This window comes from Mugil cephalus, chromosome 5 (assembly GCF_022458985.1).
Source record: "Mugil cephalus isolate CIBA_MC_2020 chromosome 5, CIBA_Mcephalus_1.1, whole genome shotgun sequence".
NCBI lineage: Eukaryota > Metazoa > Chordata > Actinopteri > Mugiliformes > Mugilidae > Mugil > Mugil cephalus.
This window is the reverse complement of record NC_061774.1, coordinates 11,476,529-11,495,772: the sequence shown is the minus strand read 5'-3', so window position 1 is coordinate 11,495,772 and position 19,244 is coordinate 11,476,529. Positions and strand designations below refer to the sequence as shown.

At 44.5% G+C, this 19,244-nt stretch overlaps 1 protein-coding gene across 10 annotated transcripts; it reads right to left on the bottom strand.

Moving 5' to 3' along the window:
* Positions 1–1,100: 1,100 nt before the first annotated feature.
* Positions 1,101–18,784, bottom strand: LOC125007971 (catenin delta-1-like). Of its 10 annotated transcripts, none has more exons than XM_047584938.1 (22): positions 18,474–18,784; positions 12,919–13,043; positions 11,449–11,612; positions 9,389–9,457; positions 9,172–9,291; positions 8,793–9,058; positions 8,202–8,483; positions 7,866–8,106; positions 7,533–7,755; positions 7,200–7,392; positions 6,968–7,085; positions 6,711–6,864; positions 6,487–6,504; positions 6,099–6,167; positions 5,493–5,620; positions 5,212–5,362; positions 4,881–5,073; positions 4,501–4,709; positions 4,368–4,409; positions 4,172–4,236; positions 3,925–3,979; positions 1,101–2,832 (listed from the first exon to the last, which is right to left on the bottom strand). In XM_047584938.1, exons 3-22 carry the CDS (start codon positions 11,605–11,607, stop codon positions 2,774–2,776), a joined length of 2,814 nt encoding a protein of 937 aa, XP_047440894.1. In that variant the 5' UTR covers positions 11,608–11,612; positions 12,919–13,043; positions 18,474–18,784; the 3' UTR covers positions 1,101–2,773. The 10 variants fall into 10 exon arrangements, with proteins under 10 accessions (XP_047440894.1, XP_047440896.1, XP_047440890.1 ...); XM_047584940.1 differs by having other exon boundaries at positions 3,877–3,979; positions 4,172–4,239; positions 18,474–18,783; XM_047584934.1 differs by having other exon boundaries at positions 4,172–4,239; positions 18,474–18,783.
* Positions 18,785–19,244: the final 460 nt, after the last annotated feature.

The following is a 19,244-nucleotide window of genomic DNA, read 5'->3' as shown; positions in this document are numbered from 1 at the left end:
ATATATATATATATATACACACACACACATATATGTGTATATATATATATATATATAACTTCCACATCATAATTTCGCAGTCCTCCGCTAAATACTGTTTGAGGTTGTGGTTTGTATTACAGAATTGTGTTGCCTTGTACCGACACACGTTTCTATTATTAATGCCATGTTAGTCTGTGGGCTACTTTTGTGTTCTTTTGTGTTCTCCACAATGTTAAATTAAAACCTTTCAAAGTTAAAACTGAAAACTAGATGTTGAAGGAGGACTTAATGCAGGACTGCTATATTAGAGTACATTTATTTGCCCTCACGTAACCAGTGAACTGGAAAGTTTGTGTAAATTCCCCATGTTCCCCTTTGAGCCACATAACATAACACAGCCTCACATCTACATACGTTACATTCAAAGGCTGATTTTGTGGTGTCAGAGGCACATGCATACACATCATAGCCTGACCAATATCACACTTTCTCGCTCCGTCACACACACACTCGGAGACCTCGTGATGCAACAGCTGCTTTGCAGTCTGTCTCAGATGTATTTCAGATGTGTTGCACACTGGACACGCCAAGATACCTTCATGTCCTCACACAACCCTCGCGTGTTCCTTAGACATGTCTTGACCCTGAGGGGCACGCACACAACACTCAATTACACAATGCTATTCCACGTCAACATGTGGCTCCGGGCGTAAGTGGACACGAGAGCAAAGCTGGAACCGACAACACACAATGGTCCGTAGCTGCAATGTGATGCAAGTCGTGTGTAGAAGTTAATCAACTTGAAAACAAGACAGCAGCAGTTTGTGGTCTTATCGGGAGATTAAAGTGTTGGGGTTCGGTGACGCGCGACGTCATTGACAGAAAGCCTTGGAAATTAGCACATCAAGGAAAAACTAAGCTCACGGAAGCATGCCGATGTTTAAGAGCGAATATTAAACATAGTGTCAAATGAGACCGTTTGCCATTTGCCTCGACTAGAGCGGGGAGATGAAATTACACTGATAGGCGGCCTCTCTTTAATTAGACGCGTTTATCTACATGACACCGAAGTCCTTCCTCGCCTCAACACGCAGACACATCAATCACAAAATGCCGGATCTCATCTAAGAAAAGATCTTTATTTATAAAAACAACAGTATTACCAGTTACATACGTCACTGAAAAAGCAACTTCTCAGAGCCAAGGCAGGTATGAATGGTACAGCATAATTTTACATGGATAGGCAACAGTACAAATATACTATGTGTGTGAAAGTAAAAAAAAAAAAAAAAAAAAAAAGAAAGAAAAGAAACACAACAGAAACAAAGATGATTGGTCTCTTTTGCCTTTAAAAACAACTCAACTGTAAAAGTGTGATTAAAAATAAGAACAAATTGCATAATTCTCTCAACCACCTCTCCCTCACATTCAAACCCCCCAAATGAAGTACAAACAAACACAAAGGGAAGAAAGTACAACAACAAAAAAAATAAAAATGGTAACAGTTGGATCACTGACCAAAATGTGCTTCCTGTCCAGCTCCCAGTTTAAACGTCAGTATATCAATCTGCTGGTTTAAACTCGAGTCTCCTCTGAGTGAAGAAGCCTCCCAAATGTAAATGTTATAATGTACAAAATGAACCTAAACGTGCATGTTGAACGCTATAAAGCTATTTTCTTTTGGAAAATCCAGCCTTAAAAAGCACAATATTATTCCAAAGAGTCCCTTGATGAAAAACTTGTGTCTGTAGTGCGTTTCTGAAGCCCGACGTCGACACATTTTTAGTGGTTTAGTAGTGTTTGTTCAAAGCTAGATTCACATCTCTGCACCGGTTTTGTGGCGCCGTGTGATCAGAGTCGGCTAAATCCAGGCGAGAAATGTCAAAAAAAAAAAAAAAAAGCAGCTGAAATTGTCGAGTTTAAGTATGTAACACAAAAAGAGGCAGTCAGAACACAAAAACTAAGAAAAAAAAAATGCTTTGTCTCAGGAAAAGGGGCACACAATGAAAACAGGACCGGATGCGTCCAGTGGAATAATCGACATGTGGTTTCTTATGGGTACAAACGCACACAAAAACACACTCGCTCCAAAAAGGTCCATATTCGTTTTCTGCACTCACTCACACACGCGTGGCCACAGGTTTACCGCTTGACAAATATACACACACCTGCCCTTTCTTGTCTGCACCTGTGCTCATCCCAACCGAGAGAAAATAACTCTAGACAGGTAAATAACTCCTATATAAACAACATTCTCCATCTACAGGGCTGTCTGTCGGTGTGTCTCAAACCTCCCAGCGATCCCACTTTAATTTAAATTAATGAGCCAAAACTAATGCAGCCGTCCCATTTTCTTTTTATATACAGTATATAACCTACACAGAAGTCTAAATACAAATTAGGATGCGGGTGTTGGCAGCAACATGTGACAAAATTTACCAAAAACTGTTGACAAAAGCAAGAAGACAAAAATAAAATAAGATAATACAAGCAGGATGACAACACCAGAATTAAATGATTGTCAACAAAGGTGATTGCCTTTACAGAATAATTATAATTTATGAACGGAATATAGTTCTGCTGCTACGGTTGAATGTATTCATAAAAAAGTAGGGATGTGTGTGTGTGTGTGTGTGTTTCTGTACGTGCGTGTGCTGCATGAAACCTTTCGCTTGCAACACGGCCACTTTCTTTGGATGCCAGCCCTCATCTTTTGATCCCATCGGTGTGGTGGTAGCGAGAGAGAGAGAGAGAGAGGGGAGAGAGGGGAGAGAGTCTGGGTCTTCTCTCTTCAGTAGCAGTGGTAGGGCAGAGCCGGCCCCGTCTGGGTGATGCATACTATCAGTTTTTCTGGAAGGACACGGTAAAACACAGAGATTAGCACACAAAGTAAAATGTGGCCAATTTAAACCAGAAAGAAGACACGAAGAGTTAATGACCGGTATAAGTATGGCACTATGTGCACTTGTGCTGTCACAATAACTAATGGGAGTTTTCTTTTATAAAAATGAAGCTTAGAAGAAAGATCTTTTCACGCTTGTCTGTCCCCATCTAAGCAATTTGTTTCATTTCTTCTTATCACTTCTACACGCTGATAAGATCACCTCATTCTTACTACTCATATCTTACGGTCTATTGACTGTGTCCAATAAAAAGTTGCATGCAATTTAGATAAAGTGGTTCAAGAAACTTGTTAAAGAAAGGATGAAATCTAATGTCTAATGTAAGTTTTCAGAAAATTTGACAAGGCGTCAAAAGAGATTAAAAAAAAAAAAAAAGGTTTTTAACATTTCAAAACAGCATTTTGTTTTCTGAAGTAAATCATATTAGTTCCACTAACACAATCTCACTCATTTATGTTACTAATGTATCTTCTCTTGGTCTCAATCCTAATTCTTAACAGGACGTGAACCAGTATTAAACAGATTTCTCATCAGAGAATCAAAATCTCAGTTAAATCTTAGAATAACCACAAGAGGGCGCTGTTAGACACAAATATCACCACATAACAAAATAATTAAATCATCCAGATGAACTGGTTGTAGCTATTCTACTTAATATATATTAGAAACAGCATGTGTAACAAATTATTGTGACAACACTATCGCACAACTAACTGCTGAGATTTAAGGATTTAAATCTTTATTAAGAGCATGGGGTTCAAATCTACACTAACCGAGTAATGAACCACAACGTATGTACAAGGAGCATACTTGCAGCATACTATACCAGCATGTACACAGCACAACTCGTAAGATGGACAATGGACGTCTGCCTGGGTTTTAGTACAACATCCACCACAGACCAGGTTTTAACCGAGGGTTTAAAGTTTTAAGAGACAAAGGAACACAGCTAGTAAGAGTCCATGCAGGATTAGTGGTCAGTTGGACATACCATGCTGTTACATGCAGAGGGGGGTAGAGGAGAGGGGGGAGGCCTAACCATCGTAGGAGTCCAACAGAGGCAGGGAGCCCTTTCTGCCCCCATACACCCCTCGCTGAGAGACAACCGGAGAGAAAAGAAGAAAGGAAGAAGGTGGACAGGAAGAGAGTGCGAGAAAAGAAAAGTGTCAGTACTGGTGAGGTTTTAAAGGTCGTAGTCTGGAAATATTCAGAGCTGGTCAGGACGTTAGGGATTAGTGTCAGCAATCCAACAAGTGAGCGTGTTGGACAGAGGGTTTAAAAAGTACCGGTAAAGTGTCTGTGGTCTCGTCCAGAGTGTGTCTCCTCTCTCTCTGGTCCAGTGTAGAGTAGCCTTCTGAGTGAGCACAGGAATCAATTAAAACAAGGTCACATATTTAATCTTGAAATAACACATTGCACATATTTTTCTTCATTAAAAAAACATAACAAAACAAAAAAAAACAAACAGCAAAGTGTACTAACCAGGGCCAAGGTCATTTAGTGGAATCATGTCCCTCTTCTCCCCTAAGATGAAGCAGAAGAGAAACAGGAAATACATGTCAGACAGAAACTCTTTTTAATATTTTTTTTAATGCGTGATCCCTCAGAGACTCACCTCTGTCCAGTAAGGGTGTGGTGCTGTCTTCGTAGGTGCCGTTGGCGCGGGTGCTCGGGCCGTTGCTGGTGCTGCTGTTGGAGTTGAGGTTGACCGCGAAGTCCGTCTTCTTCCAGCCGTCCTTCTCCAGGGTGCGACGCAGCTCCTTGTGAGCCCAGACGAGCTGCAGCACCTGTCCGGCCCCTCGCACCTCACGGTCAGAACGTTTGCTGCAGGATGACAAAAGACACGTCCTTATATTTATTGAGCTTCAGAAATGTGTGCTAAATTATTCTATTTAAATCCAGCTAGTTTCTCAGTCTTAAAAAGTAATTTAAAATCACACACGATGGTCAGAAAACACGCTGAACGTTTAATTTCTACATTCATAAGACGCATACCCGTCCTTGGTGATGAGCACCAGTCTCTCGATGCCTTGTGAGACTCTGAGGGCCTTCGCTGCCTCCAAACTATTGCCAAGCACCTCAGCGAGCGTGCTCAGTACAGATACCACCGTCTCCTCCGATAGAGTGCGTCCAGACTGACTCTGGCCTCCGGGCAGGTTGGACACGAGGTGAGGCACTGCATGTGTACCTGCAGTACAAACAGTGAGTCAGGATACGCTGCCACAGAATTTAGCCCTCGACAAAGCTCATAGAGTTCATTGCTCACAGTAAGGCATGTTGTTAAATTATACAAAATAATAATAATATCAAATAATAAAAAGCTCACCAAGCAGTTCACAGTTCCGGTTGTCGATAGCGAGGTTCCTCAGAGCTCCAGACATGGCCCTGACCACGCGGTCATTGCCGTGACCCAGCAGTTCTGCTACCATAGGAAGACCGTTCTCCCGACGCACAGTGGCCCTGATGTACCGGCCGTACTGGAAAAAAGAAAAACAGACACGGAGATCGGTTAAAATAACATCAGTTTCACGGGTTCGTGTTCTCAAAAAGATTAAAAAAAAATGCAGATGATTCAAATTCATATCAAATCCAAGACATGATACTAACAGTCCATCGGCCAGCACACAGGTTCTGAATGGCGCCGGCAGCAGCCTCGAGAACCGAAGGGTTCTTGGTCTCTTTGAGCAATGATGTGTAAATACGGACCACCTCTGGCTGGAACAACAGCTCGTAACCTGACGTCAAACAGAGAGAACGATAGAGAGGGGTTAGATTGGATTTACAGAGTTTGTCAGTCATCAATATTTCTGCCTAACGCAAATAAAGGCTACGTGTTAAAGCTCACTTCAAACAAGTTCGAATTTTGATCAAGCTGGCAATTTAGTTACATGAATAAAACAAAAAGAAGAGTACATAAAAATTGCATAGTTTTGAAAGGTTCTTACAGTGTGAAAAATTATATAAGATACAAGAGCGAAAATGCTTCGTACGACTCCACGAAGTGGTAAATTTGGAGAAAAAGATTTGGGATCCTTATATTTATGATTATTGAAATACCAGAAATTAATGAAAACGATTAAATATTCAGCTGTTCCAAAATAAGATGACTGATTGAATGAGTACGAAGAAGCACCCAATACATCCTCGTTTACGACATACGGTTCACAGATAATAATATGGTGGATAATTTTAAGGGGGAAAAGACGTGCAAACCTTTGGCTGGCGTTGTCCTCTTTGGAATATCAATCTGATCTGCACTCCCATAATCCCCGTCCTTCTTTGCTGCAGGGAAAAATAATAAGAGAAAAGATTGAGGAGATAAAACAAAGATTACCAGCGAACGATGACGGTGATGAGGAGGGGTGAGATGAGCATCCAGATATCCTCAGCCATCTGCTTTGAAATGTCAACATGCAACCAATGGAACAAGCACTGTCAGCATGCATTTCCATGTGTGTGACATCAGATGAACATGCCCGTTACTGCAGGTGAATTCTTTTTTTTTTTTTTTGGATGAAGTTTAATTTTGCGTTAGTTTAAAAAAAAAAAAAAAAAAAAAAGGCAGACCATAGAAGAGAGAACGCCAAGAGGAGAATCTTACCTTTGGAAAACCACTCATCTAAACACAGCAGAGACATAGAAAGAAGTAGATGGAAGGAGGAGGAGGGAGGAGAGGACAAAGGGAAACAGTGGTAGAGTGTGAAAAACAGCGACAGGTGCTTCTGCCACCAACAAGCTCAAACCCTCCAGCAACTGCCCGTTTTTCCAACAGCAAGTCTCACAGCGCAACTCATGAGATGAAAAAAACAGTCGTCCGACACTGACCTTTACCCTTTCGAGAGCCAAAGCAGCCACCTTTGTTGGCCGGGGCCGGGCCCTGGTTGACGGGCTGGGCCTCCGCGTAGCGTTCGCAGCCGGGGACTTCACGGTGAACCTGATAGGACAGATTCCTCAGGAGGCAGACGCAGTTCTCCACCAGCTACAGGACGAGAGGATGAAAAGGGAAGCTTTTATTACTTACTGCAAAAAAAAAAAAAAAAAAAAAAGGGTAAAGAGTACACGCAAATATGTCGCCGCCTCACCTTATTGTCCACATCTTTGCGGTTGATCTGCGACTGGACGATGTACATGAGCGAATCCACCAGTCCTGTGCACTCCCTCAGCTTTCTCCGGGCCTCGCTGCGTTCCGAACTCACATTCCTGCCGGAGCGAGGGAGAAGTTAAACACATAATTGTATGTTCTCTTCTCAAAATAAGCCTCTCTTTCTCCTTCTTTGACGTCCGCTGCTTTCCAACCATTGATCCCTTCCTTACCTAAGGCAGCCAGCAGTGTTGGTCAAGGCGGTCTCCCACTCCAGATGGCGTGGTTTGCAGCTTTCTTCTCCTCCGCTGCTCCCTCGCTCCCAGCCCGAGTGTGGAACGATCACCTCGTCGGCCAGGGCGTGTAGGGCGTGGTCCACGATTTCCATCTTCACTGAGTCGTGGGACGAGAGGTTCCACAAGGTGCCTGGGACGATGCAGAAAATACAGTTACTATCACGGCTATGAGAGAGACAGTTTATGCATTACCAAACTAAAATAACCCGTTTTGAGTATCTGAAGATAACAAATGAAATGATAAAACGGGCATCAGATGAGGCGTCATACCCGTGATGGTGTCAGTCAGGTCCTGGTCATGAGTTTTCCTCAGTAACCTGACCAGAGCAGGAACGCCGTCACAGTTCTTGATGGCGATCTTGTTGTCTTGGTCACGTCCGTATGAAATGTTCTTCAGGGCTCCACAGGCCGAGTGGTGCACCTCCTTGATGGGGTGGTCCAGCAGTGACACCAGGGACGGGATGCCCTTCAGGCGACGCACTTCTGACTTAACCTACACAGTTAACACATAAAAAAAAAAAAAAACATAAGAATTCCAAATACAAAAAAATAAATAAAAATCCAAATTAAATGCTTATATTCTGTGACTGAGGGTCGTCGCACCTTATCATTCTTGAATGTGAGATGCTGGAGGAAAGCAGCGGCGTTGGTCTTGACGGGATCCAGGCGGTAGCTCAACATGGCGATCACCTCCGGTAGTTCTGGTTGTCTCCATGAAGCCGGAGGAGCTTTTCTCAACGTGCTCTCCAGCGAAGCCATGCTGCCCCTCTCCATCGGCATGGGAACGGCCAAAACATAAGGGTCAAATCCGCCCATGTCCCCATCCAAAGTATCCTCACAGCTCCTGCGAGTTGAAGAAGAAGATATTTAACATCTTGTGCCCCAAGCAAGAGATCAAATGTTACAAATTAACCACGGAACAGTGCATTCGTGTTTCACCTGAGTCTTCGTCTGTCGATGCCCCCGGGGCCCGGCCCCAAGCGCGGCATGGTGCCGTATCCTCCGGGATGCATGGGTGGAGGCCCCATGCCGTAGTCGTCATATCCCACACTGCGCTGGTCGTCCTCCAAACCGAAGTGGCCGTGGCCGTAACGCATCTCCAGCGCCGAGCCCAAGGCCCTCATTCCACGGCTCACCTGGGGCTGCGCCGCGTACGGATCGAGCTGCTGGCGGCTCGGAGCCCGGTAGCCCGAGTCCAGAGTTCGGTAGCCGTCGACTGGCCTGAGATAAGACGGGATACATGAAAAGATGGAAAGTGATTAGAGCCACTGTGCTATCTAAACGTTACTGTGCAGTAAACATGGTGGCCATATATTTAGAACCTGTAGCATAAAAGATCAAAGGTAATGACTGAAGCTATCTAGGAAAGTGCTGAATGAGGACAAACTATCTGTATATTCCCCAGATATAGCAGAGAGCTGGTGTGTAACGACAGCATAAATCATTAACCTTGATCATTTGTTTGAACACACTGATTATAAACCAGATAAAGTCAGTCAGGTATTCCCTGAACTGTCTGGGCTCCTGTACCTGTAGCGATCATCCATGTGCGAGCCTCTGCTCAGACTAGTGTATGCCTCCGATGGCGGACCCGCCCGGTAGTCATCGTATCCCCCTACGGGGCCGTAGTGGTAGTTTCTGGGTACTGTAGCAGTGGGGTAGTCTCCTCCTCCTCCGACCTGCCTGTAAGGACGATCCAGGGTGGCGCTGTACACGCCCATGCCGGGCACCGTCAAGCCCCCGTCAATGGACATCGGGTCAGAGGGGAGGACTGTGCGTGAGATTGGCTTCTTCATCTGACGGAAGGGACAGTGAGATCAGGATTAATGTTTTCAAATGTTTATAGCAATTTTAGACTATATAGTCTGTGTGCTTCACGTCTGGAGTTGAAAGTCTCATATGAGCCTACCCCATTGTCCATCCGTCGTGTAGTTCCCTCCTCTGAAAAGACAGAGTGTACTTCCTGGGAGTCGTCCTCCGGTGTGTAGCTCTCATCTAGAGCACCGTGCGCTGGGTCCACCATCCTGTACTGTAGCAGAAACACCACACAGATCAATATTAAAATCACTGACATTCACAACAAAACCACAAGAAAAATACTTGATTTCATAAAGACAAACACGTGCCTGTGTGCCGTTTATGTACGAGTCAGTCAGTTTCAGTCGCTCTATGTCCGCATCACCTAAACGCCCGTTCTGGGAAGAAAGAGAAAAAACAAAACAAAAATAAAATTCATTATGAAAATATGCAGAAAAAAATTATATTTTCGTCATGCACTTTTGGTAAAACAAAATATAGAAAAGTGAAGTCTGAGGTTCCCATAGCCAGAGCTATCTGGTTTCTCACGGGTGATATTACTGCTGCTGAAGCACATTCAGTGCCGACCAAACCGTCCCTGCATGTTTATCGTGTGTGAATCACCGCCAGCCATGTAGGAGGATATTTGGAAAGCAGCCACTCATTCACACACCCTGCTTCCTCCTGCTTAAAATCTTACATAATCAATTACTGTCACACTGTGGGACATGGACGTTAAGCAGCCGAGTCACTGTCGACGTGGAAAACTTTTGCAATAACTGTTCCGCCACCCAGACTTACTATCAGTTTCAATGTTACGAACAGAAACAAGAAGAGGGCAGTCAGAAGGCCTTATCACACACCGACTCCCACCTCATTAGCAAAACATCATACTGCATTCAGTGTTGTCCCCACAAGGAGGCAGGGCTGCTATTAAAAAAAAGCAGTGGCAAGTGCAGACAGTACATTTTTACCAAGAAGAGCACATCCTCTGAAGCCAGTTCTTCTTTTGCTAATAGCATCTCATTTACGAGAAGTTCTGGCATCTATTTGCAGCAGAGAATCTGCGTTTTTATCATTGTTAATTTAGTCGGCTTATACAAGGCCACATCGCACACAATTTATGTTTTCTTAGCCTTCGTCCTCCCGAGGATTCAAAGAGACAAAACATCGGGTGTAATGTCAGCGAGCCCTCAAAGGAAGCAAAACACTGAGGAACAGCTTTTTACTATCGCTTTAGTGCCGACAAGCATCAATGTGCATAAAAATTGAAACCCTGTGTGAAGTTAAAGAAAAATGACATTCGATCTTCTTTAACTGAACTTTCAAGTTGTATGTTGAATGTAAAGTTGACCGATTCGTGATTTAGAGACTACGAAACGGGACAAGACAACTCAAGCCATCAGTTACTCTAATGGCACAACATTTGGATATTTGATTGAATATCTTTTTTTTAAATTGTCAACATACAGCAAGTTTGGGTTGGTCAACTATGAATGTATTCTTGACATCACAGCTGTCTGTGAGTCATTTGAATACGTTGGGGTTCGGGTTTTGTTGGTCAAACAAAACAGGATATTTGAATAAATCAGCATGAGCTACAGGAAATTGTGATGGTGATTTCTGGCATTTCACAATCAAGAAAAGGAACAGGTGATGACTTTGTACAAACACCCCAAATTAAAGGGAAATAAAAGAAAAAGCAAAAAAAAAGTCATTTTTAACTACATAACTGGATACCTGCATACACAATACACAATAGATCATTGCATGAAAACAGTATACAATAGGAACAAATAGAGTGGAAAAAAATAATGTTAGTGCTCAATAAATGTGTGAAAATGAAAACACAAAACCCTGCCATTAAAAAAAAAAAAAACAACTTGTGTGTGACACATCCACATCTCATAACATGCTGGAGCAGAAAAGGAAATAACTGGAATTCCACAACAGTAGCCGACAAAAGGTGTACATGCCGGCGCATCCGTTGAGTGACAAAGAAGGCATGCTGACAGAGTACGATGGTCATCTCAGGCACGTTAACAGCAGCGGTAACAGTAGCGGTGCACGCTTAAAGCCGATGCATCTGCAGATGAAAGCTGAGGAGGGACAGATGGACTTTAAAGATGCAGAGTCCGTGATGAAAGACGTTTAATCGCGAAGCACGCGCACATACAGAGACACAAAGTGGGCGAGCGCTGGTGGAGAGGGAGCGAGGAGTGATCGGGATGAATGATCGATGGATGAACGTCAGAGGGAGAAAATGATGGATGGATTCGATGGATGGATTGGATGGTGAGTAATGATCTATGGGCTGGATGTGGAAGTGAAAGATGGGGGGGGCTGAGGCTCGACGTGGACGTGTTTGGTTTCTTTGGGGAGTTTTTACCTGCGTGTGAGGGAGGGGGCGACCCAGGGCCGAGGGGCTGGTGGCGGGAAGTCCCACTCTCCTCCTCTCCTCCTCCAGCGCCCGGGTCAGCTGTTCAAACTGCACCTCCTGCTCCCTGACCGACTCCAGCAGAGCTGCTGCGCTCTCACACTGCTCCATACACACTACACAGCCCCGTGGGGAAGAGATGGAGGGGAGGAGGGGGGGCGTTACAAACATCCATACGGCCGCACAACTCTGCAGCGAGCGGAGGAGGCGTCTGACAAAGACACTCGGAATAAAGTTTAGCAAGATCCGGAGAATGCCAGATTTTTGTGGCTGATCATAAACAGGAAGAGTTACATCAACGAATCTGATTTATCTTTTGAGAAATCTTCTTTGAGGCTGAGGTTGGAAATTACCAGCACTGTAAGGATTGCACAAGAGTGGATAACTTGGCCTAGATGAAAGCGCATCAGTCACAGCTGCCACCATCATGAAATCCAAGTTGAACATCAACTTTATACAAAAAATGATCTAATGATTTAATCGTTTTTTTAACCAAAAGATTATTTTATGAGCGTGTTGAATGGCTGCACTTCCTACATATGCTACATACACTATCCATTAGTTTGCATCACCTGTATGTCCATTTGGCGTAAAACCATAATGTCCACACAGCTGTGATGTAGTGTTTGACCTCACAACTAAATCCATGACGTTAATAAAAATGAATGCTTGTTGAAATGCAGTCACTTGAAGATGAGCAGACGTTTAGCTCCTTAAGTTTAACAGCAGACAGTGACCAGTCTCCTCTACGGCACCCTAAAGCAGATAAAGATGACGTCACATCCCTAACAGAGCACCAGTCATCCACAACGGTGTAAAATAACCTGGAAATATGACATATAGTTTCAGTTAAACCTCGCAATACATCTCTTCTGCATAAGACTTTTGCACGCCTGTTCCTGGAGGGCCCCTCATCACTGATGGGCTCATTCAAGTTTTGGCATGCACTGCTTTACTGTGAAAGTTCAACAGTCAAATCACTCCTGAGCTCTGCTCAGTGAACACAAACCGCAACAGAACGACAAACAACCCAAATCGTTCCATTAAAAGTCAGCTGACACAAGGTTGTGCCGCTGAGAGGCAACACTAGACACAACTCGGGACAGACAACGCAGGAGTCGATGGACAGAAACACATTGATTAGCCACAATAATGTGGAGGTGCTTATTGCGATATTGTATTTGTCAACATTGTATTTTCCGATACATGCAGATCAGTAAACAACAATTTCATAGAGCATGCATGCTTAGAGGTGTCCTTGACATGGCCCCAAGATGGCACACTAGAAAATAACACTATAGCAAATACATTTACATTTCATGCATATACTTTTTGAATAAGTAAACAGATAATCTAAAAGTTGTGCTTGGACGATGTACGTTTATTAAATTCAGAAACATCGAGGTCAGAGAAAATACACACCTTCACCTGGGGGCGCGGTTTGGTAGAAGAGGTGAGAGATCACGCCAAAGTCAGAGGTGACGCTCTAGTTGCTCATGTGTAGAGGGGTCAAAGAACCACCGAGCCCAGAAACAAGAAGGAATGCACTGCAGAGAAAAGCAGAGGGGGGGGGCGGACGGGAGGGAGGAACAAGAGGGAAGCGTTTTAGAGAAGGCACCTCGGCTTGAAAAACAGCAACATAGTGAGAATACCGTACGAGTGTGTCAACAGGATTGTGTTTGCTCTGCGAGCAGAAAAGCACAGCGAGAGACGGAGACGTACAGTAGCTCAGCCTTTAGACACACCCTGTATTTACTCAGCATTTGATCTGTGTACGGCAGCGAGCTGTGGGCCGTCCACCAACCTGCCGCTCTTCCTAGGCCGGAGAACAAGGACCGTCAGCATAAAAAAACAAAGAGGATTGTAGAGATACCGACAGCTTTCAAGAACCACATGTTCCCTTATCAACTTTTGTTTTTCTACTGCAGCTTCAACTGTGTCTGTACCTCACAGCGCTTTTCTCTCTCTCTGTCTCTAATCAGCCGTCATCTACCACTGACCCAACTCGATCAGTGATCTACTCTTGTTCTTTCAGCTCAGCTGCCCGTCCTCCCTCCCCCTACACCTCTTTGTTATCTAGGCCGAGAAAGAGAAAAAGACATTGTTATATCGGAGATAAACAGGTAGAACCTCAGACCCTCTTATCTGTTCATACACCCTGTTTTAAAGCAACGCAGCTCCTCGCCAGCTCTGACATGAAAGGAGAATAAAGCCATGCATTGCCACACAATTACACAGAAGCACCTGCAGGACCGGTTGGACGAGGTAGAGGAGGGCCAACCAAATGTCAGTTACTGTGTGTGTGTGTGTGTGTGTGTGTGTGTGTGTGTCTCATTGTCTATTAGGCCGACATGCACAAACACACTTCTCACAGAGTCAGGAGTTCAGGGGATTGGGCAACAAACAGGGACCTGCATTTACTCCAAAGGCAGCAGGTGCCTGTTTGTGCAACCGGAGACAAGCCTTCACGTAACGGGTTAAATGCCCCCGATGAATGACTCACAGTTTCATCTGTATTTGGTTGTGCAAACCAAAAAAAGACAGGCAGACAGATAGGCATCGTGATGTCACCGAAGGCAGCCTATTACAACAGAGTAATTTCAACTGCTGTAACTTGTAAAACTAAGCGTACGTCTGTTCCTGTGAGTCCTTAGAACTGATGACTAAAGCACACACACACGTATATGACTTTACTTATTAAAAAGAAAAAAAAAAAAAAAACACCCCAGCTTGGGAAACGGAATGGGGGAGGAAAGTGAGAAGGCTTGACGAGAAAACGAGGAGTGGCCAAAATATTTCCCAGGACAAAGGAATCTGTAAGAACCAAAACCAGGATTTGCATGTGGCACAGGGCGGACAGGAAGACATGATGTCACCTACACACACACACACTCACCCAGAGTCATAATCTCCTACCTGAGCAAATCACAAACTGGTGCCCGGTACCACACATGTCTATATATGGTCAAAGACAAGACAGGCCTGATATTATCCACCACAGACGGAGACAGTCAGAGCACAAGAGCTACAAACACACAAAACAAATGGATGGGTAGGCAAATAAGAGGCAAGTCGAGGGTGAGCACAAGGAAAAGAAGAGAGGGGTGGAGATAAGAGGTAAGGAGTGCTGAATAAAAGATAAAAAGCTAATCTTGCATTCCTTGCTTTGTCTCCTGCCAATTCAGCACAGCGGCAGCCCACCCACTCGTCCACTGTAAAGCGACCTTAGCATGACACTGGCTAATTATCATTCATTGTTGAATTTGCCGTCGTAGCACCTCAATGGAGGTTTACCAGTCACACTGACCCAAATGCAGACAAACCAGCTGTTTATATAACGCTCTCCCCGGCTCGCATCTTTCCATAATTATGTGTCACGTGTTAATACAGTCTCATTCCTGGCTTATCTCACATACAGTAAATTACTGTCATTCACAACATATCTTGTTTCACTAATGAGCACAACCGTCAATTAAATGAGATGAATTATCAACAGTGATTGATATTTCTTGGCAAGTGTTATTTGGGAAAGCGACTGTGTACTTTGTGTGTGTGTGTGTGTAGTTAAACCGCAACCAGGAGGGAATTTGCAGCTGTCAGTGCGGGAGGTTGGAGAAACAATGAGAAGTTTGTGCAACAGAGAGCAAGTGTGAAAAGAGTTGGAGACCAAGGAGAACATCACTGCACACATGCATGTGTGTCACCGTTTCTTGTGTGGGGGGGGGGTTTTTAGATAGCGTTGCACTTTACGTATTCCTGACTCCTGTCCTCCACCCATGTCCCTCTATCACAGCTGTTAGTTTTGGCCTTGAAAGTCAGCAGTGAGTTTTGTTGAACAATGAAAACAATCAATGCCGTCCCGCCGCTGCTCCCCTCCCCTTTCCCCTCTTTTCCACTTCCTGAGAAACAGGATGTTATGGATTCGACATCAGAGATGAGTAAAGGGTAGCAATGGCTTCTTTGGCTCACCATACCAAATGTTCCTCAACAGAGCTGCCTGCACACAAACCACTAACAGCCCGTAGGAAGTACGCTTTGACAAACCACCAACTGATGGTTGGCTTCCTCCATTACGAGTCTTTCTCTTTTGTGCTGAAAATCCCCCACAGTCGATATGATGATCATAGGATCAACAATACACTTCCCATTTTGCTTATTTTGTTGTTCAACTACAGTTTTCTGTTCTGCTTTCATAACCTTTGAGAGGTCATCTAAATAAACCTGCATAGCTGACTCACCACATTTTTATTAACACTATTATTAAAGTGACACAAATTACTATAAGTGACTACTATTATCCCTACTCCTGAATGAAAATAGACGTATAATCCTTTAACAACATGAGTACATTACACTGTGTTCCACAATTGATTAGATTTAAGATGCCAAAAAACATCTGTACTAAATGGAAAGGCAGAAACAGAAACATGCATCCCAGAATCAAGAATTTATTTACTATACCACATGGACTTTGAATGTCCAAAGCCCGTTGCACAAAAACCTTATCAGCACAGCTTTTTTTTTTCTTTTTTTATCATTAGAGGCAGAGGGAACAAGAGTGAACAGAGGAAGGGTCAAGTTCTGCTGTCCAAACCATGACAGGAACAAAAGTTCAAAATGTTAAGCAGCGTGCTTTGAGGTCAACAGCATCTGATCGAACACTGACACATCACGAGTCAGACATCTTCATCTGATAGTGCAGTCGTCAGTCAGCATGACTCACTCGACCCTGTCAGGAGACATCTGCGATCATGCGCACGTGTAGCCAACAACGCCGCCTTTGTGGACTTAATGAAACTCCGCCGTCACCTTTTACACCTGCCGTCAGCGGCGAGAGCTCCCACCGAAAACAACGCCCTCACTGTCAAAACGCACGTCTGTTCTCGCATCTTGATGTAAGCGACACTGTAATTTGGAGATAGAGTCAGTGTGAGGCCGCTGGTGCTGGTTTAAGCCGAGCCTGGCTCGTAATGAGATTGAAGCTTTAGCCACCTAATCCACTTACCTTCTAACACATACGCACGTGACACTAATATGAATCCACGCACGCTGACACACAAACACACACGTAAGGCCCTTTGTGGATTAACCTGCACACCTCAGACACAATCGCAGTCAGTGGTGGGAGCATCTATCAACAATCAAACGCCGACTCAGTCAGGAAAGACGGACGTATGGTGTTATTAGCGGTGACACCTGCAGCACATCAAATACACACCCTGACTCCTAAAGCGCATACGTACTATGTAAACGTAAACCAGGATAAACCTAAAGCCCACTGGGAAGGCACAACAACAAAAAAAAAACTCACTGGGTGATTCGGGCCTGCATGAAACAACTGTTTATAACAGACAAGCTCGTTCACTTGTCCACACTCGGGCTGACAGTTATCCCCACCCAGACATTTTCCTAACAAAACAAGTCCACACAGGACCCACCCAACTGGTTCACAGGCTTACAAACTAATAGTCTCAACCTTTGTGGCAGGCAAAAACAAGAGACAGCCGCCCTTTACATGGAATCAACAAACTACATCTACGCATGTCTAATCAAGCGAGAGGTTTTCAATTACCTTCAGGTGCCTGGAGGTCTTCTATTATCAATGACCGTCAAGGCAATGAAATCTACTTATCTACTCCAGCTGATAAAACTGTCTGCTACCGGGCAGGATGACGCTAACTTCAGCTGCAGCACTAACTAGGTCAAACCGCAGTAAATGTTTGGAGCCCGGGAAGCAGTCCACTTCAGAGCCCTGAACCCGCCCGGCCGTCACGTTGTCATGTCGGTTTAAACCCCCCAGTGCTTCCTCCTCTCTCGGAGACCTTGCTGTGAACCATCTGGAGACGCTAACTGCTAGCAAGTCCCCTTGATCGAGGGACATCCCCACGTACAGTAGTAGTGCACAGGTGTCAAACGCACGGCCGGTGGGCCAAAAGGAGCCCACCTAGGATCCTAGTCTGGGCCGCAGCATGAATTTACAAAGTGTGAATATTACACAGAAAACTGCAATTTTTTCAATGAGAATAACCTCTAATGTGTCCAGCCTTTTAGAAAGAGAAGTGGACAGAGGACAAAACTGAGACCTAGGACTAAACAGCAGTCAGCAACGAGCACAGATTTCACAATTTATTTATTTGACGGATAGTTCATCAAATGTAAACATTCTCCTAATTTACTTGTTCTTCTTGGCGCTGACGCAAATGGAAAAAGTCTGGAGTTGTCGTTACTTTTAGCTTTTATTATGTTGTTGTGTTAATGGTCCGGTCCACTTTAGATCAAACTGGGGTGTGTATATAGTCCTCTATTTAAAATCAGTTTGGCCCACTCTGATGAAGTGAATTAATTTGCTAGCGTTGAGATAGCAAAGAGCGCCGCGCATAGTTAACACAGACACAGACACACAGACACAGGGGCTGAAAGAAAAAAGAAAAAAAAAACACCATTGGTATAAATTGACTCTCACGAACAAAAGACGCATTTGAGTCATCGAGGGTCGAGGTCGCTCTATCGCTACAATCCCGGTAAATGGCCAATGTTACACATCAAATGAGGCCCACTTGTCTTGAACGCTCGCCCAGTAGCCATATGACCTGGTTTTGCTGTCCTGCTACGTTAGCATCACAATAGCTCACAATAACCCACAGAGCCGAGCGAGACACAGATTAGCCACAAGAGCAGGAGTTAGCGTCCAGCGTAGCGGCCTTCAGAGCCAGCTTAGACACCATGTTCAATTGTACCAGCTCGCATCAAAACCTCGATTTCGAGCGTGCAGTTCGCACGCACACACGCTGTATGAAACAACAAAGCGGGGACGCGGCTTTAACTTTCCCGTTAGCATGGCTAGCTAGCGTTAGCCGGGGGGAGTCGTGTTGATGTGACCACTCCTTGCCAACGCTGCAGTGCACCCGCTATCTGCTCAGAGGGGGGAAAAGACAGGTATATATCAAACATCTAGTAGCTTTTCTGAGTGTACTCACCTGCTGTTGAAAAGACGTAACCCGGCTACTCCCAGGCTATTCCGTGTGTTTTTTTTTTTAGTGTTTTCTGCCCTCTTTTCCCCTCCTTCCCCGGGTTCTGGGTCAAGCTCGTTAAAGACGAATCGACATCACCGAGTTTTCTACCAGAGAGGGCGGGGCCAACCAGCGGCTTCTTTACCGTAATCACGGAGCGCACGGAGAATTCCTCTTGTCACCTCACAGGTGTCTGCCGCGGGTTTAAAGGCGCTCACTGGTCTCCGGTGTTTAAGAAGTCTTCCTGGTCAGATGAAGCAATGCCTAGCATGAGTGTATAATTACCTAAGAAAGGGAAGTATGGAATTTATGTATGTTTCAGGAATAGATACTCTACCTCCCACCGCCTCCTACTATCTCCTCCCACTTGTTTCCACTTCCCTCTCCCTCACATATACACACACTGATGTCATTTCATTGATTGCCCAAGAACAATAGTCTGAGAGGAAGCAGCGTTTCGTTGGGAAGCACAACAGAATTCAACACCAACTCGACAATACGACTGGCATGTAAAGCCACCACCATGTGTCTGAGCTGGAAAACAGAGTCACTGTGTTTGGATCATGCTCGGCCACAAATATTTAGGGGTTAGTCTGCTGCACGACCGTATATTTAAAGCGCAGTTCAGGCTTCAAAACGAATGCCTTATTTTAATTCATAATCCTGATTTTACAGTGTTACTTCGGGCGCTTTGTCTGGTTTCAAATATTTATGACTTTCTAGACGTCTGGGTGAAAT